Source organism: Prionailurus bengalensis, chromosome B1 (genome assembly GCF_016509475.1).
Source record: "Prionailurus bengalensis isolate Pbe53 chromosome B1, Fcat_Pben_1.1_paternal_pri, whole genome shotgun sequence".
NCBI lineage: Eukaryota > Metazoa > Chordata > Mammalia > Carnivora > Felidae > Prionailurus > Prionailurus bengalensis.
The window spans coordinates 53,961,068-53,976,697 of record NC_057344.1 but is presented as its reverse complement, the minus strand read 5'-3'; the positions used below and the strand labels follow the sequence as shown (position 1 = coordinate 53,976,697).

Here is a 15,630-nt window from a genome sequence, read left to right as displayed (position 1 = left end):
ACTTGCACTCTGTCTCTTGCAGAAATAAACATAAAAAAAAAAAATTAAGATTATATTAAAATATAAAAAGTTAAATAATGAAATAGGGTAAGAATAACAGACATTTTCTTGTTATCACTATTAATAATCCAAGTAATCTCATGATATAATTAATAATAAATTAATTGATAATAAATAAAAATATACACATGTATACCACATGTGTATGTGTGGTTCTAGAGAGAAAAATGAACAAGTTATACAAATTCTGATATAAGCACTGGAGCTTCTTTAAGTACATTTATATTTTGACTATCATTTTATTTTATTATTAGTTATTTAATTATTTTACTTTTAAGGCTTAAATTTTATTTCTTGTAAGTGATTCAAAAATTATTTTGATTGATTCATTTTTTAGTTACAAAGTAAAAAAAAAATGCATTCTAGTCTCAATTTTTCTTCAAAAAAAAAAAAACACCCTAGAGAAAATGTAAAGAATCATTGCAATTCAATGATAAAAAGGCAAATAATCCAATATAAAAATGGGCACAAGGTTGACTATTTTATGGCAGTTGAACTTTTTATTTGGGTTGTCTGTAATTTGCAATTAAAATCTCCTGGCTGAGATGGATCAAGCAAAAAAAAGTTATTAAAAGCAGGTATTAAAGAGAGGATATTGCTACTTGGAGAAATTAAAAGGATTATAAAAATTACTAGGAATAACTGTATACCAACAAGCGATGAAATGTACAAATATATAGAATGACACATATTACTGAAACTGATTCAAGAAGAAATAGAAATCTGAATAGGCCTATAAAAAGTAGAGGTTGAATTAGTCATTTTAAAACTTCACACAAGGGAAAACTAAAGACCAGAAAGCTTCACTGGTGAATTCTGTTAAACATTTAAAGACAAATGAATAACAATCCTACATAAACTCTTCCAGGAAATAGACAGAAGGGAATACTTCCTAATTCATTCAATGAGGTGAGTATTACCCTGATAGAAAAACCAGATAAAGACATCCCAGGAAAAAAATGTATACAGCCAATATCTCTTATGAATATAAATGCAAGAAAACCAGAAAAATACTAGCAAACTGAATCTAGCAACATATGAAAAGAGCTATACACCGTAACCAACTACAATTACGGAATGAAAACAAGTTGGCTTAGCCTTAAAGTCAATGTAATACACTATATTAATAGAACAAAAACCAAAACTAAATGATCATCTCAACAGAAGTAAAACTTTTTTTTTTAATTTTTTTTTCAACGTTTATTTATTTTTGCGACAGAGAGAGACAGAGCATGAACGGGGGAGGGGCAGAGAGAGAGGGAGACACAGAATCAGAAACAGGCTCCAGGCTCTGAGCCATCAGCCCAGAGCCTGACGTGGGGCTCGAACTCCCGGACCGGGAGATCGTGACCTGGCTGAAGTCGGACGCTTAACCAACTGCGCCACCCAGGCGCCCCAACAACAGAAGTAAAACTTTGTGAAAAATCCAACAGTCTTTCATAACAAACACAACAAACTAGAAACAGAAGGGAATTTCCTCAACCTGATAAAAGGCTTCTATGAAAAACTTACAGCTAATACCATACTTAATGGTGGAAAGCTGAGTGCTTTCCTACTAAATTCTGGAACAAGGCAAGAATCTCTTCTCTTGCCACATCTATTAAGCATTGTAGTGAGAGGTTCTAGCCACAATAATTAGGCCAACAATTAAGAAAAAGGCATTCAGATTGAAAAGGAAGTACTAAAAGTATCTCTATAAGCAGGAGATATTACCTTGCATGTGGGAAATCCTAGAGAATTCACTAAAAATCTAGTTGAACTGCTGAGTTCAGCAAGGTTATAAGATATACTATCACTATACAAAAATCAGTTGTGTTTCTCAACACTAGCAATAAACAATAAAAAATCAAATTAAAAAAAACAATTCCATTTATAATAGAACCACATAAAATAAAATACTAATAAGTAAATTTAATGAAAGAAGTGCAAGGCTTCCACACTAAAGAAATATAAAACATAGCTGAACAAAATTAAAGAAAATTGGAACAAATGGAAAGTCATTCTGTAGTCATTAATTAAAACACTAAATATGGCTAAATCAAAATACTTCCCAAGTTGCTCTACAAATTCATTTCAATCTCTCTCAAAATATCAACTGCCTTTATGCAGAAATTTACAAGCTGATTCTAAAATTAGTATGGAAATGCAAGGGACCTAGAATAACCAACCAATACAGCCTTCAGGGGAAAAAAGAACAAATTTGGAGGACTCACATTTCCCCATTTCAAGGCTTGCTACAAATCTACAATAACTACAAAACATGGTCATCTCATATAGATATGCAGTTCACTGGAATAGGGCTGAAGTCCAGAAATGATCATTTATGGTCAACTGATTTTCAACAAAGGACTAAAGCTATTCTGTAGCGAAATATCAGTCTTTTCAATAGATGTACAGGGAGAACTTTGTGTTCATATGCAAAAGAATGAACATCTACCCCATCTCATACTACTCAAAATGGATCATAGACCTATATGCAAATTCTAAAACTACAAAATTCTTAGAAGAAGGCATGGGGTAAATCTTTATAGCCTTGGGTTAAGCAATAATTTTTTTTTAAATACAATACCAAAATCACAAGAAATAAAAGGAAAAAATGATAAATTTGGATTCTTCAAAATTAAAAGTTTTGGGGCTTCAAATGACACAATTAAGAAAGTGAAAAGACAATCTACTGACTGGGAAAAAGCATATGTAAGTCAATACTAAGAAAGAGAAATAACTGAATCAGAAAATAGGTAAGAAAATTGAATAAACATCTTTTTCCAAAGAAGATATGCAAATATCAATAAGCACATGAAAAGGGGACCCAGGATGGTTCCGTCTATTAAGTGCTTAAGTGTCAGATTTCAGCTCAGGTCACAATCTCAGGTTCATGAGTTCAAGTCCCACCACATAGGGTTCTGGGATGACAGCACAGAGCCTGCTTTGGATCCTCTTCCTCTCTCTCTGCCCCTCCCTTGCTCTCTCTCTCTCTCTCTCTCTCTCTCTCTCAAAAATAAATAAACATTCAAAAAAGGCACATGCAAAGATTTTCATCATTACCCATTAAAGAAATGTAAATCAAAACCACAATGCGATATTGTTTCACCCACTAAAATGGCTATAATAAAAGAGATGAACAATAACAAGGGTTGGTTAGGATGTGGAGAAACTGGAACCTTCACTGAATGATGGAAGGGTTGTAAAATGGTGTGAATACTTTGAAAAACAGACTGGCAGTTCTTTTAAATGTTAAACATAAATTTACCACATGATCCAACTTTCCACTCCTAATTATACACCCAAGAGATATGACGTAGATCCACCCCAAAATATGTATATGAGTGTTCATAAGTGGCTCATAAGTTGGAAACACTCCCAATGTCTACCAACTGGTGAATGAATAAAAAAAAAAACAAATGAGGTATATCCATATAATAGAGTACTATTTGGGAATAAAAAGGAATGAAGTATGGAAATATGCTACCATGGGGATGAATCTCAAAAACATTCTTCTAAGTGAAAAAAGACCATCACAAAGACCACATATGATTCCATTTATATAAAACGTCCAGAAAATATAAAGCTATAGAGACAGAAAGTTGACTACTGATTACCTAGGGCTGCTGGATGGGAAGGAGTGCTAATGGTTATGAGGTTTATTTTTTTTAGGTGACAAAATGTTCTGAGATATGGTGATGGTCACACACCTCTGTAAATATACTAAAAATCACTGAGCTGTGTTCCTTAAACAAATGAATTTTATAGTACCTCAATTATATCTCAATTGAGTGATTGCATTGTTTTAAATGTTTATTTATTTATTTTGAAAGAGAGAGAAAGAGTGCGAAAATGCAAGGGAGAGAGGGGCAAAGAGAGGGAGAGAGAGTGATTCCCAAGCGGGTTCCACACTGTCAGTGCAGAGGCCACAGGGCTCTGTCTCACCAACAGTGAGATCATCACCTGAACTGAAATCAAGAGGCAGATGCTAAACCAACTGAGAGCCACCCAGGAGCCCCTCAATAGAGTTGTTTAAAAAAACAATTCCTTTGTTACAAGATGAACAAGGTCTGAGGATCTAGATAACATGGCAACTAGAGTTGATAACACTACTGTATAATTGAAATTTGCTAGGAGAGTAGAATGTAAATATTTTCACACACACAAAAGGTAAGTATGTGAAGAGATGGGTGTATTAACTAACTTGATAGGGGAAATCCTTTAACTGTGTATACATATATTAAATCAGCATGCTGTACACTGATTAACCTATTATTTTATGTCAATTATACCTCAACACAACTGGAGGGGGAAAAAAAGCCTGCTTGCCGATACAGAGCTAAAGGAAAAGTTTCCTGTTTAGAGTAAATCTGCCCCTCCCAGGAAAAGATTGTAATAGTCTCACATGTACAGACAAATCTCCATGTTCAAATCCACTTTTTATTTACTATTTTACTCAACAAATACTTGTTGAGTATCTTCATACTTCAGCAGACTGAGGAAACACAGAAATAGACTATATATAATCCTTGGCTTTCAAAACTTTTGGTAATAAAGGAAACAATACATAAGTAAGCATAGAAATTAAAGATAAAATTTTAGGCAGTGAAAGCAGTAAGTGGAAGGGGGCATTTGGGCATTTAGCATATGCTTGTTATGGAGTCATTTGAGCAGTCCGGAACTACGTGAGAGCATTGAGTTTGAGACAATTTGGGGAAACAGTATGTTTGTGTGTGTAGAAGAATGTACATAGAGAAGTATGTATGTAAGTATAGAAGAGCATGTACAGAAGGAAGAGCAAATACAAAGGACCCAAAGCAGGAATCGGTGGGTGTACGTAAGAAAGCAAGCCACTGTGGCCAACTCATAGAGTAAGGGGAGATGTAGAATAAAGTCTTGGGGAGACCCCAAGTTTGTGGCATTTTGTTACAGCAGCCCTAGGAAACCAGTCCACCAGCTTATACCAACTCTAGTCGCTTCTTAGCATCTCTCTAAAATTTGCTTGTCACTGTGACTGCCCCTGGAGAGTTGAGCCAGGACCCTGGTATTGACCCGCTTGCCCTTTATCTTTGGGTTGAGATCTTAACCTTGAACTCTCCGTTAAATTAAATATCAGCCTCATCCCTGGGCTAAGAAAACAGCAGTGACTTTTTCACCAGGTACTATGAATTGATTAAAGAGATAAAAGAGATTGAAGACCTTGTAGAGTGAAAGGTCAGGTCACAGTACTGGCAATCGATGAGCCAAAGAGGAATCATAGTTACTGTAAGGAAATAATAGGAGCAGCAGCTGATGCTAGTGGGAGGCTGTGGACTAACTGCACTGAAGTGATGACTCACTTGTGGGTGGTTTAACAGAATTTGTAGGAATAGTTTAGGCAGCAAGAATAAATATTATGGGAATAGTCCGTACTGATTGAGAGAAGAGAACAGATCTCATGAATGTGCAAATATATCAATCCTTGGTGTTAAAAACAAAATCTTGGGGCGCCTGGGTCTCTCAGTTGCTTGAGTATCCGACTTCCGCTCAGGTCGTGATCTCCCGGTTCGTGAGTTCCAGCCCCGTGTGGGACTCTGTGCTGACAGCTCAGAGCCTGGAGCCTGCTTCAGATTCTGTGTGTGTGTGTCTCTCTGCCTCTCCCTTGCTCACACACTCTCTCTCTCTCTCTCTCTCTCTCTCTCAAAAATAAATAAATATTTAAAAAATTTAAAGCTAAAAACATATATCTATCCTCAAAGGCAAAAGGCTGCTGTGTCAGTGTAAGTGGTAGGTGCTTAGGTAACAGTAACTTGAAATGCATAAAACTGTAGCCAAAAGAGAGGTTTAGGCAAATGAAGCTTTAAAAAAAAAAAAAAAAAAAGCAATTTCTTTCATTTTGTCATCAAACACAACGTATATTGTCCAAGAAGAGCTAGAAAGTACATTTTATTGTTCACATAGAAATTAAAGGAACTTTTTTTTTGAAACATCATTTAGACAGAACTATGGGCTTTTTGCAAAAGAAAAAAGTAGATATAATTGAGCATTTCTTTGATCCTATACGAATCAGTTATATAACAACATGCATTGAGTTGAAGTATTCGTAAATTTCACATGCATTTGTTTTCTGCTGTCACTATGAAAAATACTGAGCTATAAATAGTTAAAATAATTAATCTACCACTATAATTAAGAAATATTGAACATCATAAAACCAGAAGTCACAAGCATAATAAAGAATGCTCAAACCCTACCTGTGTTGTAATGTTTAGTGCAGTATCGTAAATCTTTCTCTTCTTTCAGCAGAAACTGGGGCAAAGTGAGTCCTTCGGCCACTTGTACAGGCGCCTCATCTTGCCATTCAAAAATGAGATCATTCATTGTGTACCCAACTAGGTAAAACATAATAAACATATTAATAGCATAAAAGCGCATTCAAAGAAATAAAATTAAAAAAAACAAAAAACTTGTACATTTCACATAGGGTGGGAAGACCAGTGTCATCTTAACTCGATAGACTGACAGTTTCATCTCACCAAAGTCTGTTGAAATCTATTCTCATAGAATACTCACCAAATAATGTGAGAAAACATAGTAGGTTAATAAAAACCATGACATGGCATATAGAAACTTCAAAGGACATGCATATCCATTGTTTCCTTGGAATGGGCCACAACAGAATTATTACAACAGTTCATTTTGGTTCCACTCCATTAGATATCTCCTCACCTCTCAAAGTACTCAGGACTCTTTCAACAAAAACTGAAATTGTTACTGATTAGGAAAAGGCCTAAACTGTAATATCTATGGGGGAAAATATCAAGGCTTATATCTTTCTTTTTCTCTCTCTCTCTTTCTTTTTTCTTTCTTTCTTTCTTTCTTTCTTTCTTTCTTTCTTTCTTCCTTTCTTCCTTTCTTCCTTTCTTCCTTTCTCTTCTTTCTTTCTTTCTTTCTTTCTTTCTTTCTTTCTTTCTTTTCTTTCTTTCTGTTTGTTTATTTATCTTCAGAAAGAGAGAGCAAGAGAGAAATACAGAGGAAAACACGAGATGGGAAGTGACAGAGAGAAAGAGAGAGAGAGAATCCCAAGCAGGCTCTGAACATTGTCAGTGCAGAGCCCGACATGGGGCTCAAACTCATGAACCATGAGATCATGACCTGGGCCAAGATCAAGAGTTGGATGCTTAGGCGACTGAGCCACCCAGGCACCACAAGCCTTCTAGCTTTCTTGATTTAATCATTAACTATTTTAGTTGATGGCATTTGCTTCTACATTCCAAATCCCAAAATGAACAAAACGGTATTTTAAATAGAAATGCCAGCTATTCAGAGAAACTCAGAGTACAAAGAAAATCCATGTGAGACAGTTTGTGGAGGAGGAAACTCTTGCACATACTATCGGTGAATTCAGGACAGAATTAACCAATATATTTTGTAATAAGTCAGCATCTTTTAGTAAATGAAAAATTCATATTTATATAGGAGTGGCACCTAAGAAAAGAAGGATTTCATCTTCCCCCTGTTCTGAATGAGAAACTGCTGAAACATACACTTAAAGACAAAAAGTGAATGGAGCTTTTGGAGGAAGACTGCTACCATGGAGGTAGAGAGAGGACATAGGATCTGGCTTCTGAGCTAAGTCAGGTGGGCGATAAAGGAAGCAGGAGCTCTAAATCCATGAAGCAGCAAGCAAGGGAAATTGTCCCAAACAAGCTATCCTGGAAATGAGCTGGTATTGTAGGGAAGAGGCTGTTGGGTGATTAGGAACAACTGGTATGGAGCAGATTTGGCTGGACGGAGCAATGTGTACAGAAGGGAACTGATCATCCTCCCTTCTCCGACAATACCTGGAAAAGAACCTTCTGGAAAGAGCAGAATCTGGAGTCAGAGGTTCAACTGCACGCACCTAACCCTTGGGCATATCTAGTAGAATATACTCCACTGGTGGCGGGGATGGTAGTAGTGAGAGCATCAGTGATTAGAGATAGGATCTCTCTGGACTTTGCGGGAGTCTGCTGTCGAAGTTTTAGCACAGTGTCATCAGTGTGATGGCTCCTTATGGAGCGAGAACTATTTGCTAGCTGTTGGAAAGTCACCTAGAGTGAAGGCGCATGTCTGAATTCTGGTTTCAGAGCAGATATGGGAACCTACAGGGATATGCTTGATTTGCTTTAACTGTAACACATTTCACTGAACCTCGCAATTAATGATTTGGTTACTAGTGATTAAAAGGCTCTTCCTTTTATTCATAAGCCCTCTGATATATCCATTATAAATACCATTTTACCCAGAGAGAAAATACATGCAATTTCTTAAAGATCAAAGGTAGTAAAACAGGGGTGGCTGGGTGGCTCAGTCGGTTAAGCATCTGACTCTTGAATTCCCCTCTGGTCATACATGATCTCGTGGCTTGTGAGATCGAGCCCCATTTGGGGCTCTGTGCTGATAGCACGGAGCCTGCTTGGGATTCTCTCTCTCCCTATCTCTCTGCCCATCCCTCCTTGCACGCTTTCTCTCTCACAGTAAATTAAAAAAAAAGACATTAAAAAAAAGATATTAATACAGGCACCACTGTTTATCTGCTTCCAGGTAAGACATGTGCCATATTCTCCCATACCTGCAATGACTAAGACAAAATATGTGAGATTTCATCCCAATTTAGACAGACCAATGGAGAAACTTCATTTTGTTTTTACATTCTAAGTTTTTCTTGGGGTCTTCTGTGAAAAGAAACGAGCTCTCTGAGATTTCCTCAAAGCAAGCTGTAGTCTCTAATGCCATTTATAGGCAGAATTTTTAGCTTCCTTATGTTAGACAATTGCCCACACAAAGTGACTTAGGTATGGGAAACTCATAATCAAAATATGCTAGCTCCTTATGGTCCCTAAAATATCTGCTTGAAACCAGAAAGATAATAGTCCGATGGCATGGATGGGGGTAATTCTTTTGTTCTGAGAAATTTACTCGGATGTCCAAGGAAGATAACTAAATGGTAATTTTGTCTCAATAAACCTTCAAATGTGACTTAAAAAAAAAATCAATACTCTTTTCCACAGTTCAAAGTGTTGTAACATTCTTATGCTCTTGTTTGGGAGATCTTGATATAAGCTTGAGAATGTTAAGGAGAATAGGATTGACTAATGAGATCAAGGTGGTGAGGTGAATTGCCTTGTATCATAATGAACTTCACAACAAGAAATACTCTATTCAGGGAACAGAGACATTAACCCTAATTTCAGCCAACAATCCCATATGGTAGCTGCAGTGAAACACGTGCACAAATGGTTCAATGCAACCAAACGTTCAAGTATTTACCGAGCACCAACTGTGTGTCAGACATCCTCCTAGGCTGCAGGGATGGTGAGGTGTTATCACAGGGTAGAACGTAAATGGCAGGGGAGAGGTACAGAGTGCTGAGTGCATTCAGAAGGGGGATCTATGATAGCCACTTAGGCCTCATTTGAGTTGGACCTTGAAAAGAAGATGTAGCTTCATACAAAGAATGTGAGAAAAAATAAGGCCTTCAGGCACAGAGAATGCTATAATTAGTTGAGGGAAACTGCAAACTCCCAGGGTTTGTAATAGAAATAGAAATAGCTTCGTTTGTTCTAGAGCCAGTTTGCACGAAGGCGATATGGAATGAAAAGATAAATTAACGTAAGAGTGTGTGCATTTTAACTTCCAGGTTGAGAGCTTTGATTTTTTAACATTCCCTGTGGGCAATGATGAACAATTGGAATCTCTTGAGCGGAGGGGTGATATCACAAAAACTATGCTGTAGGAACATTAGCAAGATCCATTCATGAGTTTCTCAAGGTCCCAACTACTTCCATAATTAGGAGAAGACATTCACCTTTTTCCTTGTGTTGACATTCGCTGGATCGGATGGTGAAGAAACAATGGAGGGTAAAACTTCTGGTGCTTTAGCATAATTAAAGAATGGCAACAAACTACCTGCGTGGTTATTGTGTTCTTAATGCCACATCTTGTAGTGTAGTACTAACAATGCTAATTCTAAAGAGGGTCTACCATCTTTGATGAAGCAGTAACAATGATCATTTTATGACATTTTGACTCTTATGTAAAAGTCCTTTTAATATCCTGTGTGTTAAAATGTTAAGTACCTAGAAAGTACTTCAGCTGCATACTGTTTTATGATGGTTCTTCTAAGGAAGAGTACTGGGGTGACTGATCGGCCAGTTACACCAGTTGTGTTTGTGTGTGTGTGTGTGTGTGAAACATCATTTTTACCTGAAAAAAAAAAAAGGCTGGTAAACTATAGTTATTATTTATGGCAAACCATTTTCTCAAAAACGAAGGAAGTGAGTCTATCATATTGAGGGAAATAACTGAGAGTATTTGTCATCAATGATAGATGTTGAACTTTCAAGTCAAAATTGGACTCTTGGAAAAATTGTTTACGCGATACTTAAAGACGTTTACAGTTCGAGACTTAAAGTTCGAGAGAGAGATAGAGAGTGGTGGGCAAGGGGCAGAGAGAGGTGGGGGAGGACAGAATCCAAGCAGGCTCCACACTGTCAGCATGGAGCCTGACTCGGGGCTCGACTCACAAACCGTGAAATCATGACCGAGTGGAAATCAAAAGTCAAACGCTTAAACTACTGAGCCACCCAGGCATCTTTGTTGTTTTAAACGGCTGAGTAGTGTTTCATTGTATGTATATACTACTTTTTTTTTTATCCATTCATCTGTCAATGGATATTTACATTATTTCCACTTCTTGGCTATTGTGAATAGTACTGCAATAAACATAGTGGTGTTAATTTTTTTTTTTGAGATCCTGATTTTAATTCTTTTGGAAAAACACCTAGAAGAAGAATTATTGGATCGTATGGTTCCTATTTTCAATTTTTGCTACAACATGGATGAACCTTGAGGATATTAGGCTAAGTGCAATAAGCTAGTCACAGAATAACAAATACTGCATGATTTCACTTATATGAGGTATATAAAATAGTCAAATCAATTGAATAAAAGAGTGAAATAGGGACTGAGGGTGAAGGGAAAATGAAAATTACTAATCCACCAGCCTGAAGTTTTAGTCAAGCACGCTGAATAAGTTCTAGAGATCTGCTGTGCAGCATTGTACCTACAATCAACAATAATATATCCTTAAAAATTTAAGAGAGCAGAACTCATGCTAAGTGTTCTTGCCACGATAAAATAAATTTTTAAAAAGTCGTTTGCATTCTTGAGATGGCAAAGAAAAAAAACCTCTCATTCTTTTCCAATGGTCCTTAAGGAATATAAGTCAGAGATAATATTTCAGCAGCTTGTTTTGTCAACATTGGGGATTAATTAAAAATATATTTAGGGAAAAATAAGTTGAGGAAACTTCGAAGTTTCAGGTCTAAGTAACTGAAAGGTAGCTATGCCACAGTCTTTATATTTCATGTCATTAGAGTCACCTTCTCTGACCATCTTATAAAATACTTTTCTTCTAAACAGTCTGCATAGTTTTTTCCTGTTCACTTTTCCCACAGAACTTATCTCTACTTGACATTGTATATATGCATCAAGTTTTTAGTATTTTTCTACCTAGCCTCCAAGAACTGAAACTTCATAAAAGCTGAGATTATTCCATTTTGGTTACTGGCATATTTTTAAGTACCTAAAATAGTATATGGCATATATCAGGAATTTGAATATTTAAATCAGAAATAGATAAGGGAGGAGGTAGGGGAGGGTGTGTGTGTGTGTGTGTGTGTGTGTGTGTGTGTGTGTGTGTTTGTATTTTATTTTTTTATTTTATTTTAGACAGAGAGAGCATGTGAGAGGGAGAGAGGGTCAGAGGGAGAGAGAGAAAAATCTCAAGCAAGCTCCACTCTCAGAGCAGAACCCCATGTGGGATTCGATCATACTATCCCAGGATCATGACCTGAGCCAATATCTAGAGTTGGATGCTCAATCAACTGAGCCACCCAGGTGCCCCTATGTGTGTACTTGTATATGAAGAGCTTATTTGGGGGTACCTTGAGTCTAAGATGCCAGCAGAAGATGCAGGTGTTGATGGTCATAAGTCTGAACATTGACTTATATGTTGAAAATAGTTGAAATCATTCACATATGTTCTGAAAATGAGGTCAAGATCAAAGATAAAGGTTTGAAAGTCACCTACCTATGGATGATGATATTAAAATTACACATCTTGGTTTGCCAAGACAGCCCTATAGTACTTGTTTTTTTCCTCATATCCTCTGTGGCTTAGCATTTGTTCTAGATTTTTCATTTTAAAATTTTATTTATTTATTTTATTTTATAGGGAGAGAGAGAGTGCGATTGGGGGAGAGGGGCAGAGGGAGAGAGAGAATCTTAAGCAGGCTCCACACTGAGTATGGAGGACTTGATCATACAAATCTGAGATCATGACTGAGACAAAATCAAGAGTCAGATGCTTAACTAACTGAACCACCCATGTGCCCCAAGATTTTTCATTTTTAGATTAGGTATTATTAGTCATTGTTTTAAAATACATCATTGTTACTTTGACTGATCTTCAATTTTACTTCTAGATTCTCCCATGGCATAAAAGTATGAGACTATTTTAATAGTCTCACATTAAATTAAATTTGTACAACAGCAAACATCCAGAATGGTCCATCTGTCTTTATTGAATTCTTCCCGTAACGAAGAAACTACCATCTTCCTTTCAGAGGATGCTGACTCCTGAATTGAGTGGGGGCAGAAGTGTGTAACTTTCCCCCTCTGCTGCCCACTTGGTGTACAAACCTGTGACATCTGTAAGGTGGGTTAAAGTATCCAAGTGTCATGGATATAAGTTACAAAACTATAAGTGAAAGCTGAGCAGTGAATGCTTTGAAACCTACAAACATTTCTTTATTTCATTATTTGGCAACACTCTTACATTTCACAATAAATCCTTTTAGCAGAATGGGCTAAAAGAAATGAAAGTTCAATATTCATTGAAAAATTAAGCAACAGATTTCTATTTTACAAGAAAGTTGATGATGAATGTGTAACATCAATAAAACATTGTCTATATCTAACATTCACAAAAGCTCTGTCCACATAAAAGCCACAGGAACACAGAGCTAAAAACTCATCAGCACCTACTTCAAAAGATACAGTCCTTTCAAGAACACTGCCCAAAGATGATCATTTGATATGTGCATTTGTAGGGAAAGCATTTACATATTACATTATAGAAACCAAGTCTTTATTTATATCAAACTGTTGCTTTTCTGAATTAATTTGACTCTTTTTTCATTTTAATTTTTCCTGGAAAAGTGCATGATGGGAAATTTGCAAGCAATGAAATGATGTGAGGCTTGTTTCAGTATCATTTCCTACTTTAAAGAGAAAATTGGTTAAATTAATTTTAAATTAATTTTTAAATCTAATTCTGTAATCAAAGTAAAGCTTTTGGAATTACATTTGTTGAAGATGAGCTATGTAATGTCACTGTAAATTCCATTGAGAAGTCTCTCTTAAATTCACTTAAAAAGTTCAACATTGAAAATAAATGTCACTTGCTTGTAATAGAGCTGAATAAAATCTCTGTTGGAATTCATCACAGTTGTAAAAAAGCCAGTAAGTCACAGGGATAAAAGGTACAGCATAGGGAATACTGTCAATGGAATTGTAATAGTGTTGTGCGGTAAGACATGTTAGTTGCACTTAAGGTGAGCACAGCATAACTTAAAAGAAAAAAAAAGAAATCTGTGGAGCTGCAGCGTTTTTGGAATTAGTTATGATGCATATATGATTTATTTTATGTCCATAAACTCTTACACTCTATCAATGAAAGAGTAGCAGCAGTCATTAACATTTATGACTTTTTATTGGAACAGAGCACCTGAACTATACTTCCTTGTATCTGACAAAGCTGATGTAGAATTAAAAATTACATTTGATTATGGCACAACATGTCTTCTCTATTTACTGCTTGTTATCTGGGAAATTTTTAAGAAGTATGAACATTTGAAGAAGTATTTTGTAAATCATCATGTATGTTCTGCAATTATATTGAACTTTTGATAAATACTTTCTCTAAATTTTGGTTGCAGTTGTTTAAGATCAGTCGGAAATATTTAATCAAATTATTTTAAGAATGGAACACTAAAATTTTGGATTTTGAAGCTTTTAGAAATGGTAATTATAAAAATAAAATTTCTATGCAGGAATACCTTGAGATTAATCCCTATAATATAAAGGAAAAAATAATAAAATCTTAAATAACATGCACTATTTTTTATTGGAATTTGATAGCTGTGTTTTGGAATGGGAAGATTATATTGATAGACTGCTTGTTTTTAATTGGATAACTTATATTGAAATGGAAATGGAATTGAGAAGACATATACACCCAAATCTAAATTAGACAAAAAATTAAAAAAGATTCCTAAGTAGAAACAATTAATTTGACTGAGTTTTGTCCTAAAAAACATATTTATTGATAAAAACCCCTCTTATTCAAGACAAAGACAATATCTATAAAAATAAATGGCTTAAATAGTTACATATATCAATATAAAATACATAAAATCAAGCTCTGGCTTTATCAAGTATTGTAGCTACCTCAACTATAGAGAATATTTTCTCATTGAAACCATTATATTATATGGCAAGGTCAACTGACAGTGTTAACACTTTCAAATTTAATACCAAAATTGCAACTTTAAAGAGAATTCCAATTATTTTGGTTTTCTCTTTTATATATATATATATATATATATATATATATATATATGTTATACATTTATATATATAATAAATATACATAATATATAAATGCATATATTTATTTAGAAAGGATATACTTTATTAATTATTATTATTTTGAGAGGGAGAGAGGGCACCAGCACAAGTGGAGGTGGGGCAGAGTGAGCAAGAGAGCAAATCTCAAGCAGGCTCCATGCAGAGCCAGAGGTAGGTCTCCATCTTCAGACCCTGAGATCATGACCTGAACAGAAATCGAGAGTCTGACGCTCAACTGATGGAGCCACCTAGGCACCTCAGAAAAGATAGATTTTAAAAAGAAATAGTTTAGGACTATTTAATTTACCCATTAACATTCTAAAAAACCTGTCAGTTAATAAATAGATATTATAAAATACAATAATTTCAATATCTGTGGTGCCTTTCCGTTAGTCTTTTAAGTGTCCCCATTTTAAGAAGTTATAGGTTACCCTGATAATAGGGAGGAACTTTAGTGCCCTGATGGCAATGAGAAGAAATGAGTGGAAGACCACATGAACCGATGTCATTTCACCACTTTCAACCCTTTCTACCCTCCACTTCAGGATGTTTCACCATGGCTCTGCGGGGCTGTACCTTCACATCCAATAAAATCTGAGGCTGGTAAAATCCAGTTCTCTTGGCATCATCATACTTTGATGTTTTCCTTTGTTGCGGGATACAACGTTTCAGCCATACCTTCCAATCAGTTCTTATCTTCATTTACTCAGCCTTCAGGCTTTGTTCTAAAATCTTTTTGTTCCCTCAAATAATATGATATGGAAGCTACTTTGGTGTAAACCTCATGGTGGGTCAGTTAGAAATTGAGATTCCCAGCTATATTACACATTCATGAAACATTTATAACCGTACACATAGCCCGTGTATGTATAT

The 15,630-nt window shown here is 35.6% G+C and overlaps 1 protein-coding gene across 2 annotated transcripts in view; it reads right to left on the bottom strand.

Moving 5' to 3' along the window:
- GLRA3 (glycine receptor alpha 3) overlaps nt 1-15,630 on the bottom strand; it is a 202,434-nt gene that overhangs the window by 37,989 nt on the left and 148,815 nt on the right. For both annotated transcript variants that reach the window (XM_043565360.1, XM_043565367.1), the window contains exon 6: nt 6,276-6,413. In XM_043565360.1, the coding sequence (XP_043421295.1) occupies nt 6,276-6,413 (138 nt within the window). The remainder of the gene's footprint in view (nt 1-6,275; nt 6,414-15,630) is intronic.